The sequence below is a fragment of the Lichenostomus cassidix genome, chromosome 12 (genome assembly GCF_008360975.1).
Source record: "Lichenostomus cassidix isolate B80296 chromosome 12, HeHo_3.0, whole genome shotgun sequence".
Lineage (NCBI taxonomy): Eukaryota > Metazoa > Chordata > Aves > Passeriformes > Meliphagidae > Lichenostomus > Lichenostomus cassidix.
Window position 1 is genome coordinate 11,488,056 of NC_139493.1, and position 12,811 is coordinate 11,500,866.

The 12,811-nt window shown below is 57.5% G+C and overlaps 1 protein-coding gene across 5 annotated transcripts in view; it reads right to left on the reverse strand.

The window, feature by feature from the left end:
• CELSR3 (cadherin EGF LAG seven-pass G-type receptor 3) overlaps positions 1-12,811 on the reverse strand; it is a 31,506-nt gene that overhangs the window by 13,622 nt on the left and 5,073 nt on the right. For 4 of the 5 annotated variants that reach the window (XR_014854736.1, XM_085072628.1, XM_085072626.1 and 1 more), the window contains exons 2-17: positions 8,451-9,083; positions 6,687-6,909; positions 6,193-6,308; positions 5,726-5,814; positions 5,151-5,308; positions 4,770-4,933; positions 4,197-4,322; positions 3,854-4,023; positions 3,436-3,621; positions 3,178-3,288; positions 2,748-2,916; positions 2,354-2,495; positions 2,058-2,178; positions 1,564-1,747; positions 1,390-1,491; positions 745-759 (exon numbers count right to left, since the gene is read on the reverse strand). Coding sequence is in view for 4 of the 5 variants with exons in the window: in XM_085072628.1 (XP_084928754.1) it covers positions 745-759; positions 1,390-1,491; positions 1,564-1,747; positions 2,058-2,178; positions 2,354-2,495; positions 2,748-2,916; positions 3,178-3,288; positions 3,436-3,621; positions 3,854-4,023; positions 4,197-4,322; positions 4,770-4,933; positions 5,151-5,308; positions 5,726-5,814; positions 6,193-6,308; positions 6,687-6,909; positions 8,451-9,083 (2,709 nt within the window). In the remaining variant the exon portion in view is untranslated. The remainder of the gene's footprint in view (positions 1-744; positions 760-1,389; positions 1,492-1,563; positions 1,748-2,057; positions 2,179-2,353; positions 2,496-2,747; positions 2,917-3,177; positions 3,289-3,435; positions 3,622-3,853; positions 4,024-4,196; positions 4,323-4,769; positions 4,934-5,150; positions 5,309-5,725; positions 5,815-6,192; positions 6,309-6,686; positions 6,910-8,450; positions 9,084-12,811) is intronic. The other variant, XM_085072627.1, reaches the window with a different exon arrangement.

Sequence of the window (12,811 nt, forward strand, 5' to 3'; positions counted from 1 at the left end):
CTCCAGTTGCTGCTCAGAAAAGCCCCAGTGACAAGTGTGCCCCCTCCCACCACCTCCAGCTCCTAGCAGTCCTCCCATCCACCCTTCTCCCAGCTGCAGAAGCACAGGGAGACCAGTGCCATTGCAGCAGGGAGCAGGAAGAACAAGGAAGTCTCCATACTGATGGCATTCCCCTTGCATGGAACAGGGATTGATCAGATGTAGATCTGGGCAAGATCTGACCCCCAGCTCCTTGTGCCTTCCCCTGCCAGCCAGGCAGAGGGAACAGGACCTTGTGCTGTGCCTGCCCATCAGCTCCTGCCACCATCCTACCACCCCCCACTCAAACAGTTCCCCCTTCTTCCACCCCATGGCCACTCCTCCCTGGCCTCACCATCCATTGTTCACCACCAGCTCCTTCCCCTCCCAGCCTAAGCAAGCGAGAAGCCAGCCAGGAGAGCCAGCATCCATCCCAGCCAGGGAGCAGAGCACGGACCCACCCAGAGCCAACACTGCAGGCTCGGCACAGCGGGTGGCAGGGGCTGCATGCGGCTGCAGCTGGGCTTGTGCTGGTTAGTGAGCTGGGAGCAGGGAACAGCGTGTAGGAGCAGTGAGGCCAGGCAAAGCATTGGGAAGACTCTTGGCAGCTCCAGAAGCAGCAGGAAAAGCACAGGGGTGTGCAGGGTGTCAGGCAGGGAGCAGGGAGGGAAAGCCGTGTGGTGCAGCCCTTAGCACACAGGGATAAGGAGATGGGAACAACCTTACCTGCACCCCTCAAGCCTGAGCACGCAGGGCGAGAGAACCGGGGAGAGAAGCGACAACAGTTAGGAGCCGAACCTGCCTCCTCTTGGGGCAAACGGCTGGAGAAGGACAGGGTTTGGATTGTCTCCTGGGGCTTGCACTGCCCTACACTCCCAGACATCCTGCTGACACCTTTTCTGTCACTGAGGACAGCTTTGCCTCCTCCAGCTCAGGATGCTGACTCCTACCCAGCATTCACCTGACAGCACACCGTGGCCCACTTCCCTTGCAGGGCACATGGGGATGGGGCTGGTAGAGCCACAACAAGGCACTGAGAGTGCTATGCCAGGCCTGACCTCAGCCTTGAGCCTGGTGAACCCAAAAAGCAGTAGGAAGAAGACAGGGATGAAGACTGAGGGAAAAGCACAGCCCCATGGCTGGGTGTTGGGCCTTAGACCCCATAGATTGTACCCAACCCCAGTTCCATTGCAGCACCCTTTGCTCTTTGCTTTTCCCCAGGCTGTAGCACTCTTTCCTCCAACTTCCTTCTCCCAAACCTCAAGTGCAGCTTAACAGGACTGGGGTAGCACAAGAACAGAGTGATATCACCAGGGCTGCTACAGGACAGCCAGGCTGCCCCCTCCCTTCCCCATCATATCCCCCACTCACCCAAGGAGCCTTTGGGACACAGCACTGCAGCCGAGAAGCCAAACTTGGTCTGGGGCCACCACACACCCGCCTTCAGGCTTTTGGGGCAGCCGTCATAGAGCACTGTGGAGACACACCAGTCACAAAGCCAGGCCACCAACACCAAGCCCCAGGACACCAGCTGCCCACACTCACCCTCGCAGCCACTGGGCGTCACCTCGGCAAAAGGGCTGTCACAGCTGTTGCACTGGCGGCCAATGACCCCAGGCCGGCAGTGGCACCGACCCGTCTCCCTGTCACAGGAGCGTGAGGTGGAGCCCACGGGGTAGCAGTCACAGGGCAGGCAGGTGTCACTGCCTCTGGGGCGGTAGTGGAAGTCCTGGGAGGAGATGGGGACAGTCATCAGAGAGCCCACTGGGACAGCAGCTGAGGCTGGCTCGGGAACCCCCAGAGCCAGAGAAGGTCAAGGCTCTTCTGACTTGCAAGCACCCCACTGCCCCTGTAATCACCATGCTGGGGCAGTAGGGCTATACAGTTGAGATGAGCAGGGATCCAGCCCATAATTGGGCACACAAAGCAGGGCCTGGGCAACTGCCAGGCCTTTGGAGGGGACAAGGAATAGCATCAAGAATAAGCAGGGTTCCAGGCAAGCCATGGTCCATGTCCCCACTGGCACAGCTGCCCCTTACCTTGCAGTGGCACTGCCCGTTGGTTTTATTGCAGTCGGGGTCAAAGCCCTTGCTCACATCACAGTTACAGGGCCCGCAGGTGGGGTTTCCCCACCAGCCCTTCGGACACTGCTGGTCCATTCTAGGGAGAGAAATACCTTTGATGTTAGAACAACCAAATTCCCCAGGCCTTGTCCTGCCACCAGTCCAGCTGCTCAGCAGCTCCAAGGAGGCAGGTGGCACTGAGAGGTCCCATAGCCAGGATGAGGCCAGCATGGAGCCAGGCATGAAGGCCATGGTCCTGCCCGGTATCTCACCTGTGCTCACAGTACTGCCCAAAAAAGTTCCCGCTGCACTCGCACTCGTAGCCCAGGGGTGAGCCTGGCTTGCGGCGACACACTGACTTGTTCTTGCAGGGGTTGAGGTGACACACATCCACACAGTCCCCTCCATAGTACCCTGAGGTGTGGACAGAGAGCACCGTGTAAAGCAAGTACCTTCTCCCTTGAGAGGTGCCAGCGTACCAAAGAGTGAATTCAAGGGGCTCAGGAGGGATTCTGCCCTCCAGAAAGATTGATGAGTGTCTGATCAGGATGTGACTTGCCCAAGGGATGGACAGGCAAGTCACAGGCCAGGAGGGAGTCACAGGGGGAGAGGAGAAGATAAGCAGGCACGAAGAGTAGAGGAGTGGCAGGGTGCTGCAGGTCCTACCTGGCTGGCAGACACAGGAGTAGCTCTGCCACTCATCCTTGCAGATGCTGTTGGCTGGGCAGGGGTTGGAGTCACAGGGGCTTGGCACACTGCAGCCAGCCTCCACCCGCAGGGCATGGCTGGGCTTGGGCAGCACAGTCCCAGTGACGCTGTCACCCAGTCGCACACCCTGCAGTGCAGGTGACAAACTGACAGTGAAGCTAAGACAGACACATGAGGCTCCAGTTCTCCTGCCCTCCACAAACCCACAGCAGCAGCCACTCCCCATCCCCCCTATTTAACACTATCCCACGGCACCTCAGAGCCTTGAGTGCCCAGAGGAAGAGTGACACCAGCAGGATAGATGCTGGCAGCAGTTGCCAGACTTGCATTTCCAACTTTCCACGTAACAGACCCACTGAAAAGGGAAGGCTCAGAGCAATGGACTCACCTGTATGCAGCCCCTCAGCCCATTCTGCACCTCGCCAGAGCCCAGGACTCCCCCCACATGCAGGTGTTTCACCTTCAGGCCATGTAGCTCGTTTCCCACAACCACCGTGTCCTGCATAAGGGAAAGGAGTAACATGAGACAACAGGCACCAGTGCTGTCCCAGCCCTCTTTGGGGATGCAGAGGCACAGCCCAGGCTGTGTTTTCCAAGCATCCCCCACAGTTCCTGTCCTGGTGTCAGGGTCTTAAGCAGCACCTACCTGGTAGAGCCCAAAGTCCAGGGTGAGGGTGATGACATAGCGTGAGTCTCGCCCGCTGTGGACGTCCCTCAGCTCCAGCTGGAGGTCGTGCCATTTCCCATCACTGAGCTGCAGCTGGTCCAGGAGGAGGCTGGTGCTGCGCCCGGACCCCCTGCTCACCATGAAGGAGAGCAGGCCCCCAGCCAGCTGCAGAGAGGGAACAGCAACACTAGCAGTGAGCAAAGACCTCATCAACTCTGGCTGCTTCCAGTCTATCCCCTACCAGAGCACTGGGGGGAAATCGATCCCTGCTAAACGCCTCTCACAACTACCCTCTGCTTGGGATGGAGCCAGCAGGGAGGACAAGGTTCCCCCCTCTCCTGGAGCAGACAGCAGCAGAGGCTGGGCCATGGTGCTGGGGCTGAGGCCGTGGCCATACCTGGCAGAGCAGGGTGGTGTACTGGCCTGCGTGGGCCTGCAGAAGCACCCCATCCTGCTGGCGTGTCCGAAATGCCAGTCCCAGGTACCATGGCACCGAGATCTTCACATCTGTCTTGAAGTCCCAGGTCAGGACACTGTTGCCCTGAAAATAGTGGGCATGGTGCATGGCTGGAAAGGAAAGTGGAGGTGAGGAGAAGGGATGGGCACTTCACAGGGAGGACTAGATGCAGACAGCAGATTTAGTTCATCTCACACGGACCCATTACTCTGCTTCCACAGCAACCCAGCACAGCCTTGCACACCTCCACCCTGCCTGTGCCCAGCAATGCCCACTCACTCACCATGGCGGCAGTCTTTGCCCCCAAAGCCAACAGGACAGAGGCAGGAGTAGGTCCCCCAGCTCACAGAACAGGTGCCACCATTCTTGCAGGGGCTGGAGTCGCAGAACGTGTGCTTGGCATGACAACCTGGAGGTATCAAAGTCACCTCTCTCAGCCTCAACCAGCCCACCACCTCCCCCCAGCCCACACGGAAAGGCACCACTGCCCACTGGCCTTTTCCCTGGCTGGCAGAGGGGCAAGCCCAGCTGCTCAGTCCACACAGACTCTGCCTGCTCAGGGATGAGGGTCAAGGCTGTTGGCAGTTCTTTATACAGAACAAAGACATTGTAGAGCTGGGCTGATGATCTAGTATCTCCCAGATCAGCCAGCTGTACATGCTCTGCACTTGGGATCAGAGGATATTTGCAGAACATTAGCTGAAGTGGGCGTTGGATCATTTAGGGGGACCTGAAGGCCTTATTCTCCAGTGAGAAGCTGTTCAGCTCAGCTGTGGTGCCATGATGCTGTTACAGCCCAGTGAGAAGGAAAAGCTATTCCCACAGCAGGGACCAGCAGGAGCAGAGGCACTGGTACCTGCAGCAGTTCCGTTGTTGGCGATGTAGGAGGCCAGGTCGATGCGTTTGCTGTCGATAAATAGGTCTCTCATGCATCCCACAAAGTCCCGGTGAGTGATGGGGAAGTTTTCCGGCAGGTTGGGGACACCTCCAAGGAGCAAGGGACCTGTGAGGTCCAGGGACCTACAGGATCAGAAGCCCAGGACTTTAAGAGGTACAGCTACCTCACACTTGCCCAACCAGCTCCCCAGTGCACGAGGCTGGGAAGCAGACATCCTCAGGGACAGGCACACAGAGCCAAGGTCCCAGATGTGAAGGCCTGGCTCCTCAGGGGACTCCTCCCATTGCAGCAGCTCCCCAGTGCAGCAGTTCCCCACTGCAGCAGTTCCAAGGAACTCACTTTTTTGAGCTGGTCTGCACACCTTCTGCAGCACAGGAGTAGTTTCCAATCTCGCTGCCAAACTGCAGGGCCACTGAGGCATCACATTCATCTATTGTCAAGATGGCCACCTTGTCCTTGGAGGGGCCCTGCACCACCCCCAGGTTGCTGACCTTGGGCTGAAAGCAAATGCAGGGTTGTCAGCAGCACACATTCCCCATACCCAAACACCCAAGGGTTCACACAACAGCAAGGAAAGGTCTGAGCATAGCTCAGGCTCAGCTGTGCTCCTGGAGGTGTGAGCAATACAGGAAGAACACCTAAGGCCAAGCCCAGCAAGCAGTACGAGAGAGGGACATGGGCAAGGACACTGCATGGAGTGCATTCCTACAGCCTCCAAGTGAGGTCCTGAGTGTCAATCTGCCTCTGTACTGAGCTGTCTGCTCTATTGCATCCATCCCTAAGAGCTGAAAACCTCCTCTACCTTCTCTCCAGAGCCCCTGCCATGGGATAGAACCAGAGAAGAGGAGAGCCAGAGCCGCTCATTTGTGGAGAGAGAGAGCCATGCATTTTGGGGACAGTTGGGGTACACATACCTTGTTGTAGTAGCGGAGCTGCAGCGTGTGCCACTGCCCATCACTCACACCCCCAGGCAGGTAGGGGCTCACCACCGTGCTGGACTCTCCTGAGGAGACAGGGATGATGGCAGGCTGAGGGAAGCTGGACAGCCCTCAGATATTCCCACTGTTCTTGAGGCACCAAACCCACTGCGCTGCTGATGGCCTTGTGAAGCTCATAGTGACACAAAAGGATAGAACAGCAGCAGAGACACCAAAAGGATTTGTCCTGGTTTGTGCTCACAAACCCCACTCCTAAGCCCAGGGAGAGTCCCAAGACACACAGCTCATCCCCTGTGCTGTCCACTGATGCTCACCAACACTTCTCAACCCTGCTTCCCTTAGCACAGGCTCCATCCAGGGCAGCACTCTGCTCTCCCCACTCAGCACAGACCTTCTCACAGCTCTCATGACACAAATCCCACAACAGGCAGGGCCAAGCATACCTGTGGAGTATTTCAGCTGGACCTGCCCCTGGATGATCTCCACCGCCAGGAAGTCATGCCTCTCGTTCAAGCGCCCATTGTAGAGCAGGAGGCCACTGGGCTCCACAGTGCTGAACCTGGGGCAGGGGAGGAAGGAGGAGAGCAGGGTGTGTTCAAGGAGCACGTGAAAATCCCCTCTCTCCCATGGCATGCACCAGCATCCCACCACAGGGACACTGAGACCTGAGCATGGGGCCTGGCACAGAGACAGAAAGCTGGCAGCAGGGAAGGGCAGAGGCACTGCAGGAAGGGATGAGCTGATGGCAGTGCAGGTTTAGAGCCCTTTGGCTAAAGGTGCCAGGGCAGCCCCATGGGGAAGCAAAGCCAGTAACACAGGGGTCTGGAGAGCATCAGGCAGTTCTGGATTTGCCTAGCATGCCGTGCACAAGAGCCACCAGAGCAGGGCCAGGTGGACCAAGGATGCTGCTGTGCAGCAGAGGAAAGAGAGAACTCACGAGAGGGCAAGGGTGAGGTGGAAGCGCTGGCGCAGGCCCCGGAACATGATGAAGGATCGCGGTGGGAAGGAGCGCGTGGACACCTCGCAGAAGGGTGCCTCAAAGCCTCCCGCCGGGCACTGGCAGCGGAAGCCACCGTCGGCGCTGTTGGTGCAGGTGCCACCGTTGCGGCACACGCCGGGCACACACCGCCCCGCACGGCTGTCCACTTCACAGTTCTCACCTGCGGGAGCAAGGCACAGGCTTGGGACATGTACACAGCAGCCACCCGTGTGCTCCTTGTCCTGGGAATGCAGACCTCAGCCTGGAGTCAGGACAGGGCAGCTGAGGGGAAGGAGTCTGTGGAGCAGCTGAGGGCCAGAAAAGGATATGACAACTCAAGTGTTACCCAGGTGTTCCTTACAGTAGCCAGTGAGCTAGTGACCACTGCCAGCCCTGCATGAGCCACTGGGCTGCATGTGATGCCAGCTCTGGCTGAACGGGCAAGTCTGGATCCAGTTGGCATGGTAATAGGACAGGAGGGCACTGGCCCCAGCTGGGCTGCACAGTTCTAAGGACAGAAAGGCAAGCCAGGGAAGTCCTGGTAGTGCTGGGAGTGCTTCCTTGGGCCCTGCCACCACAGAGACCTGGGACAGGCATCTCAGTCCTGTCTCCAAGGTGTGGGGACAACACAGTGCCACGGAGCTCCCCTATCAATAGCAATAGAAGTTTCACCCACAGCACCAGGAGCCTCCAAACCGTGCATGCAGGAGCAAAACCCAAGTGGGAAACAGCCACATGAGAGACAACAAACACCCCTGCACCTTGCTGGCATGGGTAACAGGAACGTCTCATGCCAGCTCAACAGTGCAGTGAAGGATGTTTGTCAGCCCCTTTTCCTGTGCTGTCCCCACAGCACCCAGGGAATCACTCAGCACAGTCCTACGCCCCAGGCCCTGCTCCCATTACTTGCTCCATGATACGCAAGGAGGATGAGGAGACAGCATGAAGTGACAGGCAAATGAGCTCATTAACCCCTCTGCTAATGGCTGTTCACGCTTCAAATGCTGGGGGTTAATTACCACTGACTCTGCTTATCTCACCAGGAGCCACCGACAGGAGAGCTCCAGGCAGCCATCTGCTGCCATACTCCCTCCTGGCAGCGAGAGCAAGGCAGGGGATCCCTCCTCAGCAGCCACAGGCCACCTCCCTTCACCCCCCAGCTGCCAGTTCTCCATAGCCTGTTGGGAACTTGTGGCAACAAGATGCTGGCTGGACTGTGAAATCTCCCCCACCCTCCAGCTAGGACCAGATCTGCCTGGATCGGATCCTGCCTGGTGGGGCACCTAGGCCCAGCCTCCCCTTCTGTTCCGGGTGGGCTGTAGCTTAGCCACTGCACATGGGGCCAGCGTGGCTCCACACCTCTGCCAGACCAGCTAAAGACTGGCACAGGCTGAAACCAGCATACAGACAAGAAGTCTCCTGTGCCCCACCCTAGCACCGTCCAGCTTAGTCCTCCTGTTCTGTGAAAAGGGGTGGAAAGTGATGGCCAGAGTCCCCAGGAGTCCTCCATGCCAACTCCCTACAAGACAGATTTCTATGGCAACCTCAGCCCTGCACATGCAGCACCATGGAAACACAGAGAGCTGGGAGCAGAGCTGGACCTCTGCGGGCACAGAGAGGCTCTGACACCCACTGCCCTGCTGGGAAGAGCACCCGCCACGGTGGCACCAATGCCAAGGGACCGCCCACCTGTCCCCCCAGAGCCCCAGCCCCAGCACTCACCGCTGAAGTGCTGGCGGCAAACGCAGGTGTATCCCCCCTCCTTGCGGGTGCAGATCCCACCGTTCCGGCAGGGGTTGGAGTAGCAGAGGTTGATCTCTGTTTCACAGTAGTCCCCGGTGAAGCCCTGGGGACAGCGGCACCGCAGGCCTGCGATGGGGTGGATGGGCCGAAAGAGGGTGGAGGGGGAGGCGATGAAGGGGGCGGAGCTGTCGAACTTGAGGACGGAGATGCACTTCATGTAGTTCTGGCAGGGTTCCCGCAGGCACACGTTGTCATCAAAGGGCAGCACCTCGAGCATGGAGGCACCCGTCAGCGCCATGCGCTTCATGTACAGCTGCTCCTGCAGCTCCTCCGAGCTGAAGTAGCGCCCGCCCCGCGGCGCCAGGGCCGAGAAGCTGACGTTGAGCACTGTGCCGCCCACGTCTGTGTCGTTCTGGATGTTGAAGATGAAGATGTCCTCCTTGGGAGTCGCAAGCACGGTGGCCACTCCTTCCAGGAAAGTGGACAGCAGCGGGGAGAGGAACCGCTCCTGCCACATGTTCTCCAGCCGCACTGTAATGCTGTTGGCCAGCATGTCCTCCGTGATGATGATCACCCGCAGCACGCACTGGGCTGTCACGCTGTGGATCCCGTCTGTTGGAGGAAACATGAATACGCTGCAGGTTCTGCCTGCTGCTAGACGGGTCTCCTCCCACCCATCCCAGGGCAGAGTCCTGCACCCCAGTGTGACCCCCAACAGGTCTGAGTCCTTGGCCAAGGATGCTTGGAGCCACAGCTCCAGAGGCTAGCAGGAGGCCACCTGGGATGGAGGGGAAGTGGCCGGTGTGGCTGCACCTTCTCCCCCAGTCAGGATCTCCACTGAGAGAACTCCCAGGTTTTCTCCTTGTCCTGGATCTCGGCAGCAAACTGAGCACTCAGGAACAAAGGTGCTCAGGAAAAGAAGGAAGTCCCAGCAGGAGGTTTGGCAAACACAGGAGCTGATGCCAGGGCCTGGGGTGTTTTGCTTCCCTGCTGCGCCCTGTCTGCCTCCCCCACGCTGCCTTTCCCTGCATGCTCCTCCTGCCATTTCCTTCCTCTCTCCTCCAGGCTCTCCCAGGCTTTTGTGCTGGTCTCCCTGCTTCCCCCCTTCTCACCATCTGCTCCGCATCTCTTCCTCCCTCAGCCCATTTCTGGTTTGTTTAATTCTCTTTAATCTCTATTTTCCTTGGAAACAAACTCCTTCCCTTTGGGATCCCGCACCACACGAGCGATCTCCCAGGCAGGAGCAGAAGAACATGCAGGGACACTCGGATCGTGCCTGCCTGCTCTCTCTCAGGACCTTGGCCAGCAGCAGCAGCTCACCCTCCCGACATCAGGCGCACTCCCAGCCAGAGGCTCAGGCTGCAGAGGCACAGGCAGCACAGCACAGCCCAAACGGGCAATGGTGCAGCTTCCACCTGGACAGTTCTGTGATCATGGGCGCTTGCCTCACCCCACCTACCCAACTCCCAGAGACCCAACGGGTCCTGACACCCCAGGATACCCCAGACATTTCTGCTTGCAGCTTTGGCCGGGGCAACCAGCTGGGGTAAGCTCTCCGCTGACCCCCAAGAGGATGCCTCCTCTCACCTGGCACCCTCCTTCTAGGCCTCCAGCACAGGCTCCACCAGGCAGACCCAGACTTCAGCATGGCACAGCAAGACTATGCCAACCTTGGTGGCCCCAGAAATGCTCAATGGGGCTCATCAAGAACCTCACTGCTCCTGAAATGAGGCAATCCATCTTCCAGCCCATTGCCAGCAACCCCAACACAGGTGCCTCATGAGCATTAGACGCACACAGCTGTTGTCTGCTGTTCCAATCTCCTGCCCCACATTCACCTGAGAGCCTCAAACCTTCACATTTGCTCGGAAACCTGGCTCTCCTGGCTCTCCATCATCATACAAAGACAATATTTATATCAGCACATCTCAATGGCGACCCCCAGGACTAATCCTGGATCCCAACCCTTGTTGTAACCTCCTTTATGTATTTCACCTCCTCCAGCCCAGTGCAACGAGGCACGAGGGGCAGCAGGCTTCCTGGCACCCCAGTCAGCCCAAACCTTGACAAGGACCAGGGCTGCAAATGCCAGCCGCTCGTCCCTCATCCACACCCCAGCTCCAAGCCTCATGTACAAAGCTGCCTTTACTGTTCCTCCCTTCCCATGGCTGCTGCACTGCAAAGCCTTTTGATTTCCCTCAGCCCTGTTTGAAGTTTGCAGTGCAGGAGGATTTACAAATTGAAACATCTCCCTTTCTTCCACCCCTCTCTTCTACTCTTCAGAAGGTGGAAGCTTTCTGGTGACCCTGCAAATTCCCGGGCAAGCAGCAGCCTGGGACTGGTGCTCTGGAGATAAGGCTGGCTCCAGGCTGGGGGAGCAGCATGCCAGTACAGTCACCCAGGAGCTAATCTCCTGGAAGAAAGGGGGGTTGCTGCTTCTCCCTGAAACCAAGCTGCTCCCACCACATACAGAAGCAAGATGAGAAAGCACTCCTCTGTGTGACACCCTGCCCACTCTGGTAAGGAGGGCAGCACGAGCAGCACCTCGTCCATCCAGCACTTGGCTGGACATGCCAGGGGATTTAGGCCTGCCTGGACTCAGCACAAGGAATTGGCATCATCACCCACATTCCCCAAGGTACATTCCCTCTGCAAGAGGCTCACGGGGTACCGAGATCACCCAGACCTTTGGAGGCAGGAGAGAGAGGAAAGCCATGAGCCACATTTGGCATAAGATGCTCCCCAAGCCACCATCAGCCTGGCATCCCTCCCTGAGGAACCACCTGGTGAGACAGCATCCCAGGATACCATCACTTTGGCACCAGCTCTCTTCTCAGCACACAGCTGTGTCATGTCCCAGCTCCCTTTTCTCTCCCTTTGTCTCCTCCTCGCAGTTGGCCTCTCTGGCCAAGGCAAGCATGAGCTCAGCAAGAGCCCAGCTCCCTCCTCTCCTCTCTTCAGCTCATAGCTCACCCAGAAGCAGCCACGAGGCCCTAGGGACAGCTCTCACTCTCCCCAAGGGCTGCTCAGAGCCCGGCAATAGCCAGGCAGACATCTGCCTGATTTATGGCTGTTATTAGGCCTTGGTTGACACAATACGGAGTCCTGGAGCAGGCTGGAGACCAGCAATGCCTCCCAGGAGCAAGGAGCCTGTGCCTGGGGAAGAAAGTGAGCTGGAGGGTACCTGATAGCTTTGGCATTGCCCAGCCCACGGCAGGAAAGCCAAGCAGCCCTTTCTCAGTTCCCCACAGCAACGTGGAGCCAGGCCCAGCCCCACAGTCCTCAGTAAGCTCCCCTGTAACACTGTCCCACCTCAGCATCACACCCAAGGCTGTTTCCCCCTCAGCTCCATGCACAGGAAGCAGATGGTTAAGAGAATGACCCACTGCAAATGGGTAAAGAAAAAAATAAAGCTACCAGAAGAAAGCCCAAAGCTGGCTGGAGGCACTGACCCCCCATGGGAAGCATTTTAATCACAAATGCTCAGCCTTTCTGATTAAATCCTGTGGCTGGAGAGCTGGTGCCTGGTGAATATTCATGCAGCAGAGTGAGGAGTCCTAGAAACATGGCTACAGGGAATGGAGCAAGGAAAAGGGACAAGGGGCTCTAACCTTCATGCTGGATAGTATTGGGTCATTGTGTTTGCAGTTCCAAGACTGACAATTACCAGCTTCAAAAGCAGCGAAGCTAAAGAAGAGCTCCATGTCCTCTTCTGAGTGGCAGCAGCAGTGTCCAAGAGAGGAAAAGCCACTATTCCAACTGCAATGGTCACCCCAGAGCCATCAAGGGTGGCTTTCATGTTTGTACCTGAGGAGCAGTAAAACATGCCTGGACAGAGAAATCAGGAAAGGAGACAGGCATGGGTATGGTGAACATTCCTCACTACTGCTGAAGGGCTTTGGCAGACCTCTCAACATTTTGAAGATACTTTACCAGTTAAGAGATCTTGGAAGTAAATCAGGCTCCTGTCACCCAGCAGAGAGGATGCTGTCATTCTGCAGCTGAGCCTCCACCCTTGCCACCAGGCCCAGAGAACCCAGTCTGAAATGGTTTAAAGTCAATGTGATGTCAGTCTCCTACACTGACCCGATTTCACAGTGCTGTTGGCTACAGACGCAGCCCCTCCACCCTGCCATCCTGCATCCTCAGCAGCCAAGAGCAGATTTTAGCAGCCAGAGGTGTCCAAATACCTATGAGAATAGGTTCAAATACCTATGGGGTCAGTTTTGAGGCTATCAGCCCTGCTGGAAAGGCACGGGTTTGTGATGGCCAAAGTCTTCTGTCTCCTGTAAGGGGCTGAGCTAAGAATACACACAACTCACAGGCAGGCAAAAAGGCCC